This window comes from Salvelinus alpinus, chromosome 6, assembly GCF_045679555.1.
Source record: "Salvelinus alpinus chromosome 6, SLU_Salpinus.1, whole genome shotgun sequence".
NCBI lineage: Eukaryota > Metazoa > Chordata > Actinopteri > Salmoniformes > Salmonidae > Salvelinus > Salvelinus alpinus.
In genome coordinates, this window is record NC_092091.1 from 16505798 (window position 1) to 16527797 (window position 22000).

At 39.6% G+C, this 22000-nt stretch overlaps 2 protein-coding genes across 2 annotated transcripts; one reads left to right on the top strand and one right to left on the bottom strand.

The window, feature by feature from the left end:
* Positions 1 to 5367: 5367 nt before the first annotated feature.
* On the top strand, positions 5368 to 13373 carry LOC139578231 (troponin T, fast skeletal muscle isoforms-like; the record flags this gene model as incomplete). The annotated part of the gene is made up of 10 exons (XM_071405571.1): positions 5368 to 5461; positions 8433 to 8451; positions 9026 to 9065; positions 10191 to 10307; positions 10559 to 10636; positions 10762 to 10875; positions 11012 to 11124; positions 11411 to 11501; positions 12026 to 12066; positions 13083 to 13373. Coding segments are annotated over 10 exons (741 nt in total), but the record flags the coding sequence as incomplete, so codon positions are not given.
* Positions 13374 to 19503: 6130 nt separating this feature from the next.
* Positions 19504 to 21752, bottom strand: LOC139578232 (myoblast determination protein 1 homolog 2). Its single transcript, XM_071405572.1, has 3 exons — positions 21031 to 21752; positions 20604 to 20682; positions 19504 to 20385 (listed from the first exon to the last, which is right to left on the bottom strand). The coding sequence occupies exons 1-3, from the start codon at positions 21541 to 21543 to the stop codon at positions 20147 to 20149; spliced, it is 831 nt and encodes a 276-aa protein (XP_071261673.1). The 5' UTR covers positions 21544 to 21752; the 3' UTR covers positions 19504 to 20146.
* Between the last annotated feature and the right edge of the window lie 248 nt (positions 21753 to 22000).

Sequence of the window (22000 nt, forward strand, 5' to 3'; positions counted from 1 at the left end):
ACAGGTAGTTCTTGCCCTGGTGTGAATCTAATTCACACTAATACAAGAAATGGACACCGACACATATCTTACCATCATAGCCTGTTTATGAAGTTGAATTAGACCAACAGGTCAGTCAAAATACTATTTTAAAACTGCTGAAGACCTTGATAGTTGATTCAGCAAATAATGTCAAGGGTTGAGTACAGTAACAGTTACACAGACTGTCCACAGATCCTGTCCTCCTTTGATCGGGCCATTGACATACATTGTGTTTATGTATCTATCTAAGCTCCCTGTCCCGTGGAAAAGAAACAAGTCCACCATCTGATTGCCTCACTGACGTTCCTGTCTTGTTTAACTTTTAAGTTATTTTTGCTTGCCTAACATGACGGCAAATATAGCAACAGGGCTATCTTAGCTATCCCTCTCCCAACTTAAGGCCTCCCTCCCTACCCCACAATCCATCCATCTCCTTATTGAGTGCCGGGTCTAAGACTTCGAGACATCCCACCCGCGGCCTCGCCTCTTACGGCTCCTTGGCCAATAGGGACCCCCCGTGGATCAAGTGTCACTATAACAGAAGGACATAATCAGGGTGGTAATTCTGCAGAACCTTACAGCCAGTCTCGGCCACCAGGGAGCTCATTTCTTCTGTACGCTTTTCTGAGGTAAGAGAGAGAGAGAGAGAGTGTGAGAGTGAGAGGGGTTGGAAGGAAGAGAGAGAGAGGGAGTGAGTGAGTGAGTGAGTGGGTAGAACAAGAGAAGGAGAGAGTGAGAGAGAGAGATAGAAAGATTAAGATCAAGTGCAATGTTAAGAGCTCAGGGCCCCCCTAGCTGTCTCCTTTCAAGAACAGCTAAATCGACACGTGCAAAATCACTGCCACTGTGTTAAAACACTCAGGCTTTAAAACAGTCGGCTGCTCCGTGTTGAGGTCAAGGGTGAGAAGGACCCACCCAGGGGGATAGGGACAGGTGAAAGGAACATACAGGTTTCTATAAAAGCTTCTATCTTGACTTGATCAGTAGAGGGTGGGTGTCTCTTTTTGCTTTGACATTTGGAGTTACAGTAGGCTACATTGAATAGGTGGAATGTTCTTAGAACATCATTCTTGAAAGCCACTGGACATGTAGAATGACTTGAGACAAGTGTCAATGTTATGTGTGATGAAATGTTCGTATAGGTGTGAAAGTATGGTGTTGTTGTTCTTGTTGTAGTATCTGCTATGAGCTGGTAGCTGTTGATGGATTAAGCTGTAAAAGTGACTTAAGCGGTGAAAGGGCCTTGGGTGCTACAAAGTCCCTGGGGTGAGCCCCCTCTCCAACTGGCTATCGTAAGCCTGGGATTTACAAATGGCCCTCTAAAACTTGTAGCTATGTTGTGGAGCTGATCCAACGGTTTAAGTAACAGGTAAGGCTAAGATGAGGGAATGTAAAGATATGCTCAAAGCTACCTCAATGTTAGGGTTGGGAACAGTATTGCTAGCACTATACTGGTCTTTTGTGAGATGGTAAACAGATAGCTGGACAGATATCTGGTGAATAGATATGTTTGAGTGTATGTCGCAGCAAAGTTGGAGACAGTCTCATAGAGAGAAAGGTGTGACATTTGATAGTTTATGTTATCCAGGATCCCCCGTGAACTAGGATAACATGGTGGTACATTAAGCCTTCCATACTTAGGATAAACACATAGACACTACTATCGTTACAGTGCCCATTGAACTATAGTCTGATTTGTGAAATCAAGCCAGAAATGTATAGGTATCAGAATAGGATTGGGATTTCAAGAAACAACCTTTGACTTTCCGTCTTTTACATTATCAAACAGTGTGATGTACTTTCATTATTCCGCTTTACCCCATTTTTGTTTTTCATCTATAACAAGTTAATATGTCACCATGGAATCAGAGAAAAGTGGCTGAAATGCATATGTGAGGGAGAAGTCCGCATAAGGAAATTAAATTAGAATTACTGATACTATTCCAAGAGAAAGAACCTGATCTGTGCTTTGGAAATCGGATCCTGGACATGTTTCTCAGAGACATTTGCAGCTGTCTGTTTGGGAATAGTCATGATGTGTGAGGAGGCCTCCAGGGTAGCCTTTACAAATGCAAAGGCTAATGCAATGTAAACATCCTGGTAATGTATGCTAATCAATTCAAAATGCATACTTTTCATCATATTATGATACTTTGTCTGACAAGATAACAATAAGTTGCAAAACTAAATCAGAAGCAAAAGCCCACTGTATACAGACGTCAATTCAACGTCGATTCCACGTTGGTTCAACGTAATTTAATTGAAATTGTGTGCCCAGTGGGAGGTAGCCAATGGCCTACTAAAATTGGCCTATAAGTGACAGAATGCCTTGAAAATGTTGATAAAGAACTAGGGCATCATGTTTCTAAAGATAGGCATTTCCTAGCACCTATGTTGAGGCATGGAATTTGACCAAGAGATTAAGTTAACTTGAGGGCCAGGGGAGGGGAGAGGGAGGGGAGGGGAGGGGAGGGGAGGGGAGGAAGGAGACATAAATATGTGTATGGGGGTCCCATTTATCGTCTGAGAAGCAGAATTGTGAGTGTGTTGAATTTCAGTCTTTTCCCATTTCCTAACACTAATTATAAAACAGTTCTCAAAAGGTTGTGATTCAAAAGCATGCCCTTTATAAATCCTGCACATTGTTCCTGTAACACAATTTCTCAAAAAATGTTGGTGAAATGTTATTCCATTAGGATTGGGTTCTGGTAAAGGGAGAATACATTTTAGAGCCCGGGACCATAACCCCATGCTGTAAATACTGCTAGTGACTTGAGCGTGGCCTCCTTGGTGTCTTAGTGAAAGTGTCTCTCTTTCTTCCCTTGTACCTCAGGTGCAAAGTCCACTGTCAACATGTCTGACACAGAGGAAGTGTAAGTATTGGTAACATTCGTTTTCATCCTCACGATTACCTCATCCAGATTTCCCATGCATCATGTTGTTTTGACTGCCTGAATAAACGTGCAATATCTTTTTCTATCCTTTCACAGCGAAGGTAAGTAACATTATTACTTTATTATTGCTAGGTATCATTATTGTCTCTTGTCATTATCATAGTCATTTTAAATCAGTAATTGTTCAATCGTATGCTGAATCATTCTGTATGTTTTTGAAACAACGTCTAACTGATTTCAGTCCTCTATGCAGAATAGTTTAATGCAATGGACAAACTTGGCTTCCCTCCTTGGAGTTCAAGTTGTGTTCAATACTGCCCTCTACAGCACAACAGCATGTATTGACTTTGTTTATGATACTGTGAATTTGGAGAAAGCCATGATTTAGGGATCTTTTCAATCTGTAAAGCTGAACTTCCAGTTTCAGGAATGTTTCAGAAGCCAATGTTGATAACAGGCCATGCGGTAAATTAATCCTATGCATCAAAAATTAGAATGAATTAAAGCATACCTTTAAATTATTTTCTAAATGTCAGACCACATACAGTGGGGAGAACAAGTATTTGATACACTGCCGATTTTGCAGGTTTTCCTACTTACAAAGCATGTACAGGTCTGTAATTTGTATCATAGGTACACTTCAACTGTGAGAGACGGAATCTAAAACAAAAATCCAGAAAATCACAGTGTATGATTTTTAAGTAATTAATTTGCATTTTATTGCATGACATAAGTATTTGATCACCTACCAACCAGTAAGAATTCCAGCTCTCACAGACCTGTTAGTTTTTCTTTAAGAAGTCCTCCTGTTCTCCACTCATTACCTGTATTAACTGCACCTGTTTGAACTCGTTACCTGTATAAAAGACACCTGTCCACACACTCAATCAAACAGACTCCAACCTCTCCACAATAGCCAAGACCAGAGAGCTGTGTAAGGACATCAGGGATAAAATTGTAGACCTGCACAAGGCTGGGATGGGCTACAGGACAATAGGCAAGCAGCTTGGTGAGAAGGCAACAACTGTTGGCGCAGATATTAGAAAATGGAAGAAGTTCAAGATGACGGTCAATCACCCTTGGTCTGGGGCTCCATGCAAGATCTCACCTCGTGGGGCATCAATGATCATGAGGAAGGTGAGGGATCAGCCCAGAACTACACGGCAGGATCTGGTCAATGACCTGAAGAGAGCTGGGACCACAGTCTCAAAGAAAACCATTAGTAACACACTACGCCGTCATGGATTAAAATCCTGCAGAGCACGCATGGTCCCCCTGCTCAAGCCAGCGCATGTCCAGGCCCGTCTGAAGTTTGTCAATGACCATCTGGATGATCCAGAGGAGGAATGGAAGAAGGTCATGTGGTCTGATGAGACAAAAATAGAGCTTTTTGGTCTAAACTCCACTCGCCGTGTTTGGAGGAAGAAGAAGGATGAGTACAACCCCAAGAACACCATCCCAACCGTGAAGCATGGAGGTGGAAACATCATTCTTTGGGGATGCTTTTCTGCAACGGGGACAGGACTACTGCACCGTATTGAGGGGAGGATGGATGGGGCCATGTATCGCGAGATCTTGGCCAACAACCTCTTTCCCTCAGTAAGAGCATTGAAGATGGGTCGTGGCTGGGTCTTCCAGCATGTCAACGACCTGAAACACACAGCCAGAGCAACTAAGGAGTGGCTTCGTAAGAAGCATCTCAAGGTCCTGGAGTGGCCTAGCCAGTCTCCAGACCTGAACCCAATAGAAAATCTTTGGAGGGAGCTAAAAGTCCGTATTGCCCAGCGACAGCCCCGAAACCTGAAGGATCTGGAGAAGGTCTGTATGGAGGAGTGGGCCAAAATCAATGCTGCAGTGTGTGCAAACCTGGTCAAGAACTACAGGAAACGTATGATCTCTGTAATTGCAAACAAAGGTTTCTGTACCAAATATTAAGTTCTGCTTTTCTGATGTATCAAATACTTATGTCATGCAATAAAATGCAAATTAATTACTTAAAAATAATACAATGTGATTTTCTGGATTTTTGTTTTAGATTCCGTCTCTCACAGTTGAAGTGTACCTATGATAAAAATTACAGACCTCTACATGCTTTGTAAGTAGGAAAACCTGCAAAATCAGCAGTGTATCAAATACTTGTTCTCCCCACTGTACATCTATTAGTCTGTTAGCAACAGGTCCCTGCAACTCTGTAGACCTTTCCCAGTAATACTGTCCTCCTAGTTTGTCCATATTCTGTCTGAATACAAATACATAACGTGTCTCCTCATTATGAAGGTAGATGATTCAAGCCTATTATACTACCAGGCCATGAAATGTTTTGTCTGCTCAAAAGTCTGTGAACTTGGTACCATTTGATTAGCTATGGAGGACTGTATTGTGTACGCATACAACGGATCCCTACTGTACCCATATTTACAGTATATTATATATACTAAATATTATAAACTGATATATTGGGTACAGCCGGGTTCTTTTGGTAACACTATTGTTTTACTGCTTTCTTTCTCCGAAAAAAACAAAACTCCATGGAGGCGAGGGAGAAGGTAAAAAAACAATGATGCTCAGACTACGAAGACGGTCATGTCATCTATACTAATTTGTCATTGTTTCGCTCTTGATCTTCAGTGTGTTTGAGAATGTGCGTTCAACTCATTGGATCTTCATGTAGCTCGTAGCATGTTGGATAACGCTAATGCTACCTCACTTCATCAGAATAATGCTACCTCCTCATTCAAACGCCTTACTTCATCAGACTAATGCTACCTCCTCATTCAAACGTCTCACTTCATCAGACTAATGCCTCCTCACTTCATCAGAATAATGCTACTTCCTCATTCAAACGTCTCACTTCATCAGACTAATGCTACCTCACTTCATCAGACTAATGCTACCTCCTCATTCAAACGCCTCACTTCATCAGAATAATTCTACGCCTCACTTCATCAGAATAATGCTACCTCGCTTCATCAGAATAATGCTACCTCCTCATTCAAACGCCTCTCTTCATCAGAATAATGCTACCTCCTCATTCAAACGCCTCACTTCATCAGACTAATGCTACCTCACTTGATCAGACTAATGCTATCTCCTCATTCAAACGCTTCACTTCATCAGGTCCCTGTTCATAAGATTATGTTGTTATTGTCACATACACCGGATGGGTGCAGTGAAATGTGTTGTTTTACAGGGTCAGCCATAGTAGTACGGCGCCACTGGAGCAAATTAGTGTTAAGTGCCTTGCTCAAGGGCACATCAGGAGATGTTTCACCTTGTCGGCTCGGGTATTCGAACCAGCGACCTTTCGGTTACTGGCCCAATGCTATGCTACCTGCCACCCTAAGAAGAGGGATAAGAGGCTATGATATGTCTAGTATTGCTTCTGCAGATCTAGTCATTGACAACTTAACTCTTTCTCCTGCTTGCTTTTGTCTCTGCCTCATGCAGTGCCACCTGGTGGTCACGACCATGAACTACTTTCCTCTTTCTCTAAAGAACACACCCTCTTTCTCATGCTTCCATTCATTAACCTATCCACCCCCCTTCCTCTCCCTGGTTACTCAAGGCATGTTGTGTAGCCGTAGCAGAGGACGTAGTTGAAGAGGTAGTTGAAAAGGTAGTTGAAGAGGTAGTTGAAGAAGAAGTGATAGAGGAAGAGGTAGAAGTGGCCCCAGAGGCAGAGGCAGAGGCAGCCCCAGAGCCAGAGGCAGAGGAAGCTATGTTGGCATGGGGTATTCTATCATCCTTTTAGATGCAGCAGTGCGCTCCACCTGTTACAGACAGACAGACGGACGGACGGACGGACGGACAGACAGACAGACAGACAGACAGACAGACAGACAGACAGACAGACAGACAGACAGACAGACAGACAGACAGACAGACAGACAGACAGACAGACAGACAGACAGACAGACACACACACACACACACAGACAGACAGACAGACAGACAGACAGACAGACAGACAGACCGTGTTTCTAGTGCAAACTGCTTCCTCATGGCTATAGCAATAATGTTTATTTTATTTTATAAATAGATTCTTTAGACTTCTAACCCTATAATATGATCCTTAATGTTACAAATATTTAAAAATAGTAATAATACATGTTATACATTCAAAGAGGCAGTCACGCCATTGCTGATTAATTACATATATGGCAATTGGTTGGATGTGCAAAATGTCACTTGGGTTAACTTTTGAAACTTTTGATACCTGATGTAAGTCATTATCAGTGTTTATGCCCATTTCTCTAAGAAGAGAAAACTTACCCCTGTGCTTTTACTATGACCCTGAAAAGGCATAATCTCTATTATACATGCACATGTGTTTGTTGTGACAGTTACTTGTTAACTGAATGATACTTTGAGGTGCTATTGTGTGAGATACATTTACAAATTCATAACTGTTGTTCCACAAACTGTTGAAGTGTTAAGCTAAAGTAGTTCATAGTGCTTAGCCCGACAAAGTATAATTTATATTTCAAATATGAAAGAGAGACGACATAAATGCTTGAGCGTAGGTAGACTATATTACAGTATGCAGCCTATAGTCTCATTAGTCAGCCCTTATTGCCGTTTATTTAGCTTTTATTTTCATTGCTTTCTGCATGCAGATGTCATTGAAGAGGAAGGTACGTTGATTAAAGATGAATTATCTGTGTCACTCTGGTCGGTATACAGGACTGCCTTTATATTGTCCATATCCCAGGTCTCACTATATTGGGGGAATGTCTGTTATGTAATGTCTGTCTGTCAGATCAAGGAGCACTGCGAAATTGGCCGACTCTAAACAAAATGAATATTAAGAACTGATAGGATTTAAAAAATCCATTATAAATGGTATAGTTTGGAGGGGGGGTTAAGAAAAAGGATGAAAGAATATGAAATGCTAACATTTGCTTAATAACCACTCGATATTAGCATGGTATGTACCAAACACATAACAAGAGAAATAACAAGTCGATAACTTCAAAGTCCATCTTCTAACAATGACATATGTGTTGTCTTGCTGTGGAAATTGTGTGGGGGTCAAGCCATCAACATTACACAGTTAAACCATTTCTCTTTTAAAGTAAAACACTTTGCCTGTCTTTAAGGAGTTATATTTTCAGTTTAATATTGTCATTAAATATACAAGTGGACTTTCCTTATTCTAAAACAAGACCACACTTTAGAATTAAATCCTGCACATATAAAACAAGTTTACATTCTCCAACTGTGTGTGCAAAGTTTTTTATGTTAAGTAAAAATATGTGAGATTTAGATTTCTGTCAGTTTGTGGTTATTTTTCTTTTGATTTTCAAATCACTAACGAACATTGACTACCTCAAATTAAAAGCCAGGCTACAATTAGGAATATCTACCTGCAGACCCATTTTTTTCCATTTAATGTAAAAACATCCAAGTAATGCCTGAATCTTTTTTTGCCTGAGAATTACTAATCTGCTTTTTATGCTGATGTGTGCATTTCTAACCCAATAACATGTACTTGTCTCTTCATTTCTTAATATACAGCCCAGAGGCCACAGTTCAAGTAAGTCATCTTTTCATGTAACACCTCATTTCATTGTACACATTTATATCAAGAAATATATGACTGCATAGAAAGACTGCATTCCTATTCCCAATTCCATTTCACTCTCTCGTTGAAAAATACTATATTCTTAACTGTGATAGTCAAAACGTTCAGCTGTCTTATTTTACATCGGCCTAGCACACCAGAAATCTATTTATTCAGATATATCTTCTTCTTCTTCTTATTATTATTATTTCATTGTCCTTGTTTTAGGTCAACATCATATCAAATTATAAATATGTGCATATATTTGAATACAAACAAGAAACAGCATAACATATAACATAACATAAGCAACAGAAAACAAACTAGTGGCAGTAAACAAAAAATATATATATATATATTTTGAAATTCCCTTTCAGTTCTCTGCTCTCTTACAATGTTGCATTACCCCTAACATTATTACATGATATAACCCTTTTAATAAATCACATTATTACACTTTTATTACATGCGTAAAAATAAACGTTATTTATTTTTATGCTTTAAATTTGACATAGATTCACTGTATTTTTATATTGACACTTCTCAGGGCACCAAAGATTCCTGATGGCGAGAAAGTTGACTTTGATGTAAGTAGCTATAGTCCTTCATACATCATGACCATCTGGCGACAGCTGGCTGGATAAATACCAGGGCTAATGTCAGAGATGACGACATTTTATTTCTAAAACGCTATATTTGTGGGGTTTCTTCTCATAAAAATGTTTGCTTATGGATACCTTCATGTGTATGTAAAATATTACTGTTCTCAGATTTAGATGTGGAACAAAATGGGGTTTTATGCAAATCGCTATATATCCATTGTTTAGCTGGATTGGAATGTTCGTATCCTATATATTTGACTGTGATATGTGGTTGTCTCACATAGCTATCTTTAGTCACTCTGGATAAGAGCATCTGCTAAATGACTAAAATGTCAAATGTAAATGTTTTACATACAGTTCTGTATTGAATTATTATCTTTAAAAAAATGTAATATTGATGTGACAATAGTATAATTTGTACATATTATACAAAATGTAGTTATTTGTTACATTTGACTGAGTAAAACCTAGCAGTAGTACTTATTTCTCTGACAGTGAGGCGCATATATAGCATTTGATAAAAAAACATGATTATTTGTCTCTGAAATGAATCCATCAAGTAATAGATTTTAAACAAATACATAACTGTAATTGAACAACCCTATGCCATGATTAGATAGTGAAAAAACACCAATCTCTTTCAAAATTTCTTTAAACAATAAAAGCTGATTTATCAACATTTCTGAAAATTGATATATAGCGTTTTGGAATTAAAGATGCAGAAATCGCTCCACCATTTCCTTGTTGCTAAAATTCTAATAGTTCACCTAATTTCAGTGTATGTGACCAAACAAGCAAGTTTAGCATAAAGAATCATTGTACCATCTAAACTACTGTGAAAAATATTTTCCATACCAAAAATATTGTATTTTCAGCTGTTTGCAGCTGGTGTACAAAACCGAAAGTAAAAAACGAAACTTAAGAACGGGAAGCATAGAAATAGCACACACAGAACAGATCCATCGCTTCTTAGACTTGCTTTCAATGAGAATGACAGATCTACAACACATCTTTCTATCTGAATTTGGTCAGGTCGCCCCAAAAAGTTACATATTGCAGCTTTGAACTCTTCATGTACTTAACAAGTGGATCTATTTTCCAACATTACAGGACATTCATAAGAAACGTCAGAACAAGGACCTTGTTGAGCTGCAGGGCCTGATTGATGCGCACTTTGAACATAGAAAGAAGGAGGAGGAAGAGCTCATCGCCCTCAAAGAAAGAATTGTGAGTGAGAATTTGTAAATTACATCACTCTGCATACACATAGGTCGTATTTGAAAATAGGGTGTATTTGGAAATATAAACAAGGTCGTAAATTAAAACAAGTTTTTCTTTTTGGACAAGTTCAGGTAGTCCATCCCTGTTTGCTTACATTTAGTTCCTAGTCAATACAACCCTGACAAAACGATAAGATGTTGGCCCACTGGTGGCCAAAGGTATAACAACCAACTGTGTGTGTGTGTGTGTGTCTGCAGGAGAAGCGTAGGGCTGAGAGGGCCGAGCAGAACAGGATCCGTAGTGAGAAGGAGAAGGAGCGCGCGGCGAGACGTGAGGTTTGTGTCCTCCACCAGTACCACTACTTTCCCCTCTGGGTTGTCCTCAACTATCAGCGTTCTGTCAATATGGGACATGTCCTTACAACACACATACTGACGTTGTGCTGGGATCTCTAAAACAGGAGGAGAGGCTGAAGAGGGAGGAGGCAGATGCCAAGAAGAAGGCTGATGAGGATGCGAAGAAGAAGTCTGCCCTGTCCAGCATGGGCTCCAACTACAGCAGCCATCTGCAGAAGGTGACCAGTGACTAACCGGTCTTCACAGGATGAATTTATAAAAGATAATTTACTAGTATATAACATATCATTCACAAAAAAGTATTTGTGTACATGTCGGCTCGATCTTGTAACCGCTGCCATTCATTTGTAACAGGCTGACTCAAAGAGAGGTGGGAAGAAGGAAACTGAGAGAGAGAAGAAGAAGAAGATCCTGACAGGCAGACGCAAGGTCCTGAACATCGACCATCTGAATGAAGAAAAACTGAAGTAAGAGACTGGGAAATTCCCAGTACAAGTAAAAGACTTGGGCTTTACTTTATGTACAATACTTTGTGTGTAGTGTGTTGTTTTGGCGAGGCTAAATGGGCCTATAGCGGGTATAGCCAAGCTGTACAAAACTTTTGCAACTGTCCCGTTATCTGAAATGAATGCACACTCTAAGAACACCCTTCAGCCAATCAGAATTAAGTATTCAACCACAGATATGAGTAAGGACTCTCCTCAGAGAATTTGTACATTAACTCACCAAGTCATCCTGCTTGCTCTGCTCTAGGGAGAAGGCAAAGGAGCTGCATGAATGGATGAAGACGCTGGAGTCTGAGAAGTTTGATAACATGGAGAGGCTGAAGAGGCAGAAGTATGAGGTATGTATCCGATGTCCTGGTTAAAGAAAATATAAATATACTGTACATTATCCCAGTGATACCACATACAGGACAATAAAGAATTATGGGCTGTTTATGTTAAGTCTACTCAAGAGCTGAGTTGGTATTATGACGGGCTCTGTTCTTAGAGCAGATACGTCTGGACATGACACATTACACTGTGGCAGTATGGGTGGTACTGGTATCAGCCATGACCTCATAAAAGGTCTATATGACCCGTTTTTCCTTACACTCTTAGAGACAAATATGCTATCTAGAACCTAAAAACGTTATTTGGCTGTCTCCATTGCAAGCCTTTTTTCTAAGAGTGTAGGTTTTTACAGACATTGCTAATGTAAGACACCCTGTTATATATTATAATTGCAAGATACACTGGAAAATTCCAAGTCTTACCTGAGTAAAATCAGGGATGACATTGGGCCTCTGAGTCTGTCCATCCGCCTGGTGGCCTCAGTTACGGCCTCTCAGATATGAACACAGCTCTGCTTTGATATCTCCTCCAGGTCACAACCCTGCGTAAGAGAGTGGAAGAGCTGAGTAAATTGTAAGTAGAGCTGGACAGTTGTCACAGCTCAGGTGGCTCTCCTGGCCCACCGTGGTGCATGGTCTGAAACTTTTTTGAAAAAGTTGCACATTCACACAGGAGGTGATGGAAACAGAGCAAAAGGTTCAATGATGGATCGAGGAGACAACAAAAGACACCATGGAAGACACAAAATGAAATATTACTGAGTATTGATTATATCTCACTCATTCAGGTTGAAGAGAACATTCTCTGCTATAGACAGGATAATACACATGGTATACTGACACCACCATGTCATTTTTAAAAGAGTTGCAGAGCGATATAAAGGTGTTGTCTATAGAATAGGACACCCGACTGACAGTCAATCATTGAGTTACAGAAAACATATGTCCTAAAAGCCAGTTCCCTAATCAAGTCTTTAGAAATGGTGTGTTTCCACAGGTAAGTTATTCTGTCTAGAGTTCATTCCCACTGAAAGAAGAGACAGAAACTCGCTAACTATAGCCAATTGTCTCCAACATGTCCTCGTCTCCTAAACTCTCTATCTTTGGAAGTTGGGGAGTCAATACTGACACATACACAGCTCACAGACAGTTAGCCTAACTATTCCCAATCTCTCATAGTCCTCTTTTATTAATACAAAATATTTTCCCCCTCTTTGGTAAAAAAAAACAATACTAGAATGATAATAAAACATGTAGATAAGAAACCCTACACAAAAGATCAATGTTCTCACACAGCAGCTGCATGGTGTGTCATAAAGGTTAAGCATGAAAACTCCATGATTTGTTTTGAGTGGTCTGATGTAATTGTATGTGATGTGGTTGATGATTGTCAGTTAGACCAATGTCATATTAACAATGGAACAGCATAACTTGCACATTTGTTTCCACTTTTATGTAAAGTAATTTAGATTCAAGTGAATTTAGTCAACTAAAGTCAACATAAGTCTTTATTTGTAGATAAAAATGGGCATCGATAGTCTCTTCATTGGATGTCTTACTCTGTTTCTCTCTCTTTCTGATGTATTACAGCTCTAAGAAGGGTAAAACCGTCCGCAGAAAGTAAACGGTCCCGTTCTGCTGCTTGGAGCCCAGACTGCCACTGTACTACCGGACACAGGCCTAATGCAGCAACAACAACACACACTTACGCTAAAGTCATGGCTCAGACAACTAAGTTTTACTGTTTGCTTATTCACCTAAGACGTGCCTCAGTCTACAGCACGGAGCCATTAGCTGCTGTTGTGGGAATTATCCCTCTTGCTTTCTCGCCCTGGACTGTTTGGTTCTCAGTATTTTTGTAAATAAAGTGTGACTCTTCAACTTTGTCTGTAGATGTGTTATTAACCAAACCCTCAATAAAAAAACACTATTTTTTGCAATGTAACTTTAAAGTAATTTGTTCATATTAAAAATGATTTCCACTCTAATAAAAGGCAGAATGTTGTTGTGTTTGCAAGAGTAGACCTAGATTAACTTGTGGAAAGTGTTAGCCCTATGTTAGAAGAAATATTGCATTAATATGAAGGTTTCTTCAACATCCCACCCCACCATTCTGAGGGAAAATGCTAACATTTGAAATGACATCACAATTAGATTGAATTAGATTGTAACCTAGATTGAAAGGAGCAAACACTGTTCTGGTATGTAACTATGGAGGGTGGAGAGTGGCAGTTTGAAAAAGCAATGCTTTTGTGAAAATGTTAAATACATTTTTATTATCGTATCAGTGCGCATTAAATAGGCCACAATTACATTGAAAAGTTTAAATGAAAATAGAAAATGGTTGGAAATTGTAAAAATAAATTCTAAATAAAAATGGTAAATGGTAAACAGAAAAAGCCAAATGGTAAACAAAGAATCGCAAATGCAAAGTGGAATTTCAAGTGTCCCAATTTCCCAACTACCCAATTAAGCATTTTCGCTTTTCAATTTCCATTTTAATTGTATGCAAATTTCAGGAGCGCAACTCCGCACCCCCATGTAGTAGTACATCCTAGCCATGTCAGCTCTCTTTGCATTGATTTTAGACTAGTGTAACCAACACACAGGGTGCGAACCAACCCAGGTCTCCTGCGCACCAGAAAAGCATAGACCTGCTAAGCTGAAGCCTCGGGGAGCCAATGCAACTCTTCAGGTCTCAGGCAAGGTTAGGCCTACTCATCATGCATGTGTGGAAACTGAATCACCTCAGTTACAATTCACCATCCTTTGACCTACTCCTCACAGAGACCCATCTGAGCCATGGCACAAATATGACTGGCAGGGTTAGAATAAGGTTGTTCTGCACATCAGAAGAGCAGATTAGTCCGCTAAAAGCCTATAGCCATTGCACCTTTTCAGGTATCAGGCAAGGTTACTCATCATGCAAACAACTAACCAGGAAGAAGTGGTTCTATGACCATGCACATGTAATGAGGGCAATTCCAAGGAAGCAGAATTATTTATTTTAATTTTTTACAAACCATAAAGAAATGAAAATTGTACAAAACATATTTACTTGAAGAACAGTGTAGATGTAGTTTGGTAACAGAATGATGGTTTGTGGTGTTTGTGCCGTCATACAGTTACCAAACTTTGTATCTGTACTGTTCTTCAAGTAAATATGTTTTTGTAAGTTTAACTTAAAATGAAAAATCTGAGTCTCAGCATCATTTTGTTAGCGTGGAATTGCCCATGAGTAACTTTGCCTAGTGTTCATTTTCTGCTAACCATTTGACATTTTCTGTTGACCATTTACTATTTTATTTAAAATTTCTGATAACCGTTTCAACAATTTCAATTAACCATTTTCAATATTCGCATTTCAATAGCAGAGGTGCATAAATATGGCAGCTCCAATGCACTTACCACAAATGCCTTGTTTGCTAAATTCGCTGTATTGTACATTGCTCTCCTTTTTTGTGTTTTCATTAGCACAGTATAGATGATCCCAGTTCTAACTCCATGATGACGGCCATTTTAAAAAACGAAAAAGTATAATCTGATTATTTGTTGGCGTGTTGAACCATGTCGCACGCCGTAGTTTAAAAACTGTATCAAGGGATGATAGAGGCTTTCCCCAATGACCCAAAACATGTCAAACAAAAATGTGAGGAAGATCTGGTAGAAGCTATTGATGATGATGAATGGATACAGATATGTTTGAATGCCCAGTCATGTTCATATCTTCTCAGACATAAATTACTGCAGTTTAAGGCCGTCCATAGAACATAGTGACACTGAAATACATGCACTCAGAAATGTTATTCCTCTGCTGGAGATGTAAAACACAAAAGGGGACATATTTGCATATGTTATGGTCTTGTGAAGGCTTGTTGAATTCTAGCAAAGAGCATGTACTTTTATCTCAGCATGTCTAAAGGTTCTCCCTTCTCCCTGTTTTTGTTTGCTTGGAATTGTTGATACTGGAAGAAGATCTGAAGAAACTGTGCAACCAAGCATTTATAGTGGCTAAGAAATGCATTGGCATTAATTGGAAGGTTGGTTATCCTCCCACAATGTGAAGTTATGTATTCTAGATTTGATTTATTACCAGACTAAGGGTATACTGGGCAACTTTCATAAGATCTGGATGCCTTATATGCAATGCAGAAAATAGAGAGGCAACAAAGAGACCAAAGATAACCCTGAAGGAGCTGCAAAGCTCCACAGCGGAGATTGGAGTATCTGTCCATAGGACCACTTGAAGCCGTACACTCCACAGAGCTGGGCTTTACGGAAGAGTGGCCAGAAAAAAAGCCATTGCTTAATTAAAGAAAACAATAAGAAAAGACATTTGGTGTTTGCCAAAAGGCATGTGGGAGACTCCCCTAACATATGGAAGAAGGTACTCTGGTCGAATGAGACTAAAATTGAGCTTTTTGAAATCAAGGAAAACGCTATGTCTGGCGCAAACCCAACACCTCTCATCACCCCGAGAACACCATCCCCACAGTGAAGCATGGTGGTGGCAGCATCATGCTGTGGGTATGTTTTTCATCGACAGGGACTGGGAAACTGATCAGAATTGAAGGCATGATGGATGGCGCTAAATACAGGGAAATTCTTGAGGGAAACCTGTTTCAGTCTTCAAGAGATTTGAGACTGGGACGGAGGTTCACCTTCCAGCAGGACAATGACCTTAAGCATACTGCTAAAGTAACACTCGAGTGGTTTAAGAGGAAACGTTTAAATGTCTTGGAATGGCCTATTCAAAGCCCAGACCTCAATCCAATTGAGAATTTGTGGTATAACTTAAAGATTGCTGTACACCAGCGGAACCCATCCAACTAGAAGGAGCTGGAGCAGTTTTACCTTGAAGAACGGCCAGTGGCTGGATGTGCCAAGCTTATAGAGACATACCAAAAGAGACTTGCAGCTGTAATTGCTGTAAAAGGTGGCTCTACAAAGTATTGACTTTGGGGGGGTGAATAGTTATGCACGCTCAAGTTTTTAATTTCTTTGTCTTATTACTTGTTTGTTTCACAATTAAAAAAAAATTGCATCTTCAAAGGGGTTGGCATGTTGTGTAAATCAAATTATACAAACCCCCCCCCAAAAAATCTATTTTAATTCCAGGTTGTAAGGCAACAAAAGAGGAAAAATCCCAAGGCGGGTGAATACTTTCGCAAGCCACCGTACCTATTTAGGCAATCCCTAGCTGCTGGGCTGCTGAGTCCTGGCCTTGGGGGTCTGCCGTCCTGTGGGTTGTCACTCTGGCCTTGGCTTAACACACCCGAAACCAATAATGAATGTTTCACTAAGATCCTAAAGCTGAGTGTGGTGTTTTGGGTTGGGGCTCTGCAGAGTGGTGGACTCCTAGGGACAGGATGGGGCGACCCAGCTAAATTGTGTGCAAGTAAAGTAAAAAGAGCTCTACAGTACGATTAGGCCTATTAATTATAAATTATTATATGGAGGATTTGCTGTGATTTGCTGTTTTAATGTATATTTAAGGTGTATGGGGGGGGGGTTTGTTCCCAAACCTTTCCTTTAAAAATAATTAAGGTGGGAACTGGGAAGGAAATTGTGTTGAGAGAGAGTTGAGTTATTGACTAGACTGGTGGGGGTCGGACGTGCAGGTGGCTCGGCCTGGCTGGTCTGTCTGGCTGAAATTTGATATAGAGGATGTCTTAATAAAGACAATCAGAAGTCTTTGTATTTTATCAAGAGTTGTTTATTTGTTAGGCTATTGGTTAAAAGTGCAACACAATTTTTTTCTTTAATTACCTTTGATCTAATTCAGTCTTATTAATCAGTTAAACATATTTAATAAGGATCTCATACTTAGCTTGATGACTGTGGGCATTTTTGCTTACTTTTTGTTCTAAATAAAGACAGCATATTGGACTGTGTAAAATGCAGAAAATTTGCTTTAGATGCCCAATAAATGGGAGACCCCCGCCAGGTTATGTCCCCCCACTTCTAAAACCAAAGTGGTTCCCCTGCCTACTACAGCAAGTCGACGGCGCTCGGCACATACAGCCCAGACAGTTTTGCCCATGTGCAACTATTTTTGTGACGAGATTACAGCCAGCTAGGTGTTCATCTCTCAAAAGAGCACAAGACCATGAGATTTTGCAGCAAGCCCGCCATAGTAAATTGCCTATAGATCCATTGTTATATAAGCGACCGTACTATAGGCCTATATTTCCGCTGAGTAGAGACTGTCTACTTTGCTATCGCCTTATTGGCCTAGTTGAATTATTGCTCCGGGCTTTTGATTTGCAGTACACAATCTGAACTCGTGATGACGCTACTGCTATCTCTGCTCAAACGTTCGACCCATAAGGGCCAGCGACTCACTCTGCTCACTTCTCAGCCAAAAAACACAGATGTATGTTTCCTTTCGCTTCTGTTCAAGATTTGTTTTTGCTGTCATTCACTTTTGAACAAGACAAGAAATAAAGGCAAAAACAATCATGTTAACACAGCTCATAGTACTTTTCCATTAAAGTGTATTTATTCTAATTGGTTATAATGTTTCAAAGATAGACCATTGCTATAGGTCAAATCGGACCTAATGTTGTTTTTGCATTTGACTATAGATAGCCAAACGGTCTTATTGAATAACTGATTGAAATGATAAATAGCAATGCTTTGTACATCTAGCTTGCTAAATGTCAGTCAGACACGGAATAACATGCATATGTTAAAATAGTTTTTTAGGGATAGCATCAAAAAGAAGAAAGGCTCTAGGTTTATAGGCCGAAAATATTATTCTTGGTTTATTTTTAATCTATTTTCATAACTTGTACTCCTTGCGTGCATATTTAACATACATATAAGTAACGTTTTCTTTTGGAAATTAATTCACGAATACAGATAGACCTATGGAAATGCCATAATAGAATGGAGAGAAAAACATTGTAGACTAGGCATATACTGTCAATTTATTTGTGTGAATTGAAAAAGAGGAAACCTTCGTAATCATTTAAAATGTTGTGCTACGGCTAAACAATATATGTTTTATATTAAAGCATAACATGGATTTTTGTGCAAATCTCCATTCGACATCAATGCATGATTTATGCAACAGTTAGAGTTGCACGCACGCTAGTAAGTATTCCGGCCCTGCGTTGATAGGCCTAATATCCCTTAAAATAACCTCTCTTATAAAATAATGTGTTAGACATATCAGAAGTCTTGTATTTTATCAAGAGTTGTTAATTTGTTAGGCTATTGGTTAAAGGTGCAACACAATATTTTTTATTTAATTACCTTTGATCTAATTCAGTCTTATTAATCAGTTTAACATATTTAATAAGGATCTCATACTTAGCTTGATGACTGTGGGCATTTTTGCTTACTTTTTGTTCTAAATAAAGACAGCATATTGGATTGTGTAAAAATGCAGAAAATTAGCTTTAGATGCCCAATAAATGGGGGGACCCCCGCCAGGTTATGTCCCCCCACTTCTAAAACCAAAGTGGTTCCCCTGCCTACTACAGCAAGTCGAATGTGTTAGACATATTATTTTATGGCAACAGTTTCTGTCTTGTTTGTGGGTAATTTGTGGCCTTATAAAACCCATCAGTTAGGAATACAATAAGATGTATTTAATATAGGCTATAGCCTATAACCTTCCCATCATAGTTCATGCTTTGAGACGTTAGATGTGATAGGCCTATGACATGGAGTAATAATCGAAATAATTGACATCCGATAATATGCTATTGTGTCCTGTGTTACGTTTAATTTTGTTATTAAATGTATGTGAACATTAAACTAACAACTCTTGTCCATTGATGGATTTAAATCAAAACTAAACATTACCCTATTTACAATAGGCATACTATTATTATATAATATGCTTAATTAATAGAGTATAATATGCTACAGTGTTTTTGCATTTTGAATTTCAATATTTTCTTTACCCATGTTCCTCAGGTTAAACATGCCAGGTATTAACGACACACATTCACAGTTATCTTGGCAAAATAATAGAATAAATTATGAAACATGTTTTGTATAAATAGTCATAGTCATTTATTTATAATAACATCGAAAGGCTTTCACTCATTTTAAGATGTATAAATATAAAGTTAAACATTTCTCACAACAAACAAACCAAGCGCCTCAGGCTAAATTAAATACATAAAACACTTTTTTTCGTTTTTTTTTTTTTCTTATTTACACATATACAAAAATGGTCCTCTATTGTTATAAACAATAAAAATGGCAAGGAAAGAACAAAAGATGACGATGACACACACACACACACACACACACACACACACACACACACACACACACACACACACACACACACACACACACACACACACACACACACACACACACACACACACACACACACACACACACACACACACACACACACACACACAAGTCTAAGAAAGTGGTCAAATATTTCATTTACGATTACACTTAGGCCTACATAAATAAGTCGGACATTATATCTCATAAAACGTGACCAATGGGAAGCCAATGATTGATCTTCAAGGAATTGAAACCTTTCTATTGGAAGGAATGACAGCTTTGCCATCCTGTTCTTCTACTACAGCAACATTCTGCAACTCTGTCCGTTTGCTGTTTTCTTCATTTACAGGAATCGATTCGTTTTCATGAATGTGGCCATACTATCACTGTGTTCATAGCACTTGGTAGATGGGGTCATGGGACGGCTGTGGGCAGTTGGTCTGTGACGGCACGGGTGCCCCCGTTTCGCTCAGGATAGATCCCTCTTGTGGAGAGCACGGGCTACCCTCGGAACCCTCCTGGCCTGATAACACAGTGCACGCTGACGTGTCTGTAGAGATTCTCTCCACGATGTTGGAAAGACAATCCAGGCTGGAGATGACTGCTGCGTTCTTGTTGCTTCTGGCATCAGCTGTAACAGAGGTTTAAGGAAACATCAGTCAGAGACAATATAAACTAGTAACATTGTCTACATGTGTGTCAAAAAATGTCTGTCTTGGGTCTTGTGCATTAGGGTACTGAAGGAGAGCTGCTGAATAAAACGTACTTTAAAAACCGTATAAAAACCGTATAATAAAGGTCTAGGCCTAACAAGTCACAATAATATAACACTTTAAAATAATAACTTACCATTTGTAGTCTCGGCGAAATAAGAGCTGTCATAGTTGCTTCGTCTTGCGGACGTGCACGCCGGGCCATTATAGTCCATCTGGATAAAACATGAATAAATGCAATCTAAGAATTCGATCAATAAAATAACACATTGTGTGTTCTGACAGCTTTTGGAATGATATTGAATGACATTAATATCTCAAACTATATCCCATCTCTTTTTTAACTTAGTATGTAACATTTTTTTTGTGTTGTACTATTTACCCCTTTTTCTCCACAATTTCGTGGTATCCAATTGGTAGTTCCAAAATAATATAAGAAAATAAAATCGAATGGGCCTACTAAATGTATTTATATAGACCTGCAAATAGGTTTTATTGAATAAAAACGACCGAATTCCAGTGGGGTCATGCCCATACACTGATGTCAAGATGCACCAACTCACCATTCCATCAGAGCAGTTGGACTGTGGACTGGATGCGTCAGAGTCCCCGCTATAGTGTTCCAACACAGGGTAGTAGTTCTCGCCGTCCTGGCCCCTGAGCAGAGATTGCAGAGACTCGATGTAGCTGATGGCATTTCTCAAGATCTCCACCTTGGGAAGCCTCTGATTGGGGTTGTTCGACGTGCATCTCTTCAGGTTCTCGAAGGCGTCGTTGACCTTGCCCAGCCTCCTCCTCTCCCGCATAGTAGCAGCCTTCCTCCGGTCAGAGTTTGTGGTTTTCCTCTTGCAAGCTTTACATGCCCAGAGGAGGCACCTCCCGGCTTGGTGGTGCCCGCTCGGTGCCCTGATGTGCTCGTCTTCGTTGTAATGGTGGTCGTCTGGCTTGAGGAGACCAACATGGACTAACCGGGGGTCCAGGTCCTCGAAGAAATGCATGTCGCTGTTGTTGAAGCACGGGTCGTCATAAAAGTCATCAGCAGAAGTGACAGGGAACGAAATATCCGACAACTCCATCTCACTGTCAAATTCCAAGACCAGCCTTGTAACGATTGTAATCCTGGCTCTGTATTTGTCACAAACGTTAGAGGTTACCAGAAACTTTAGGCAAAAAGTTGAACTGTAAAGGTATCCTTAGAGCAACCAAAAAACGTACAATTTGTATTCGTTTTTAGTGTAGGAATTTGGTTGTCTTTCTCAACCTGTATCCTAGTGCACCCCTTGGGTACCTGTTGCTGATGCTGTGGCTCAAACAAGCTTTTATCCCTGGTGTGAGAGTTAGGGGCGTGCTCTGCATTTCTGACAGCTCCCTGGATTGGCCAATGGTCACGCGGAGTGTGTGCGCAGGGAGGGGTTTACAACTTCATGCTACTTAGTGTACAATTTCTCGTAACTGTCTCTATAATAACATGGAATAGGATTACTTTATTTTTCCAGAAGGAACTTCAGTAACAGCATAATATTCTAGTAATAG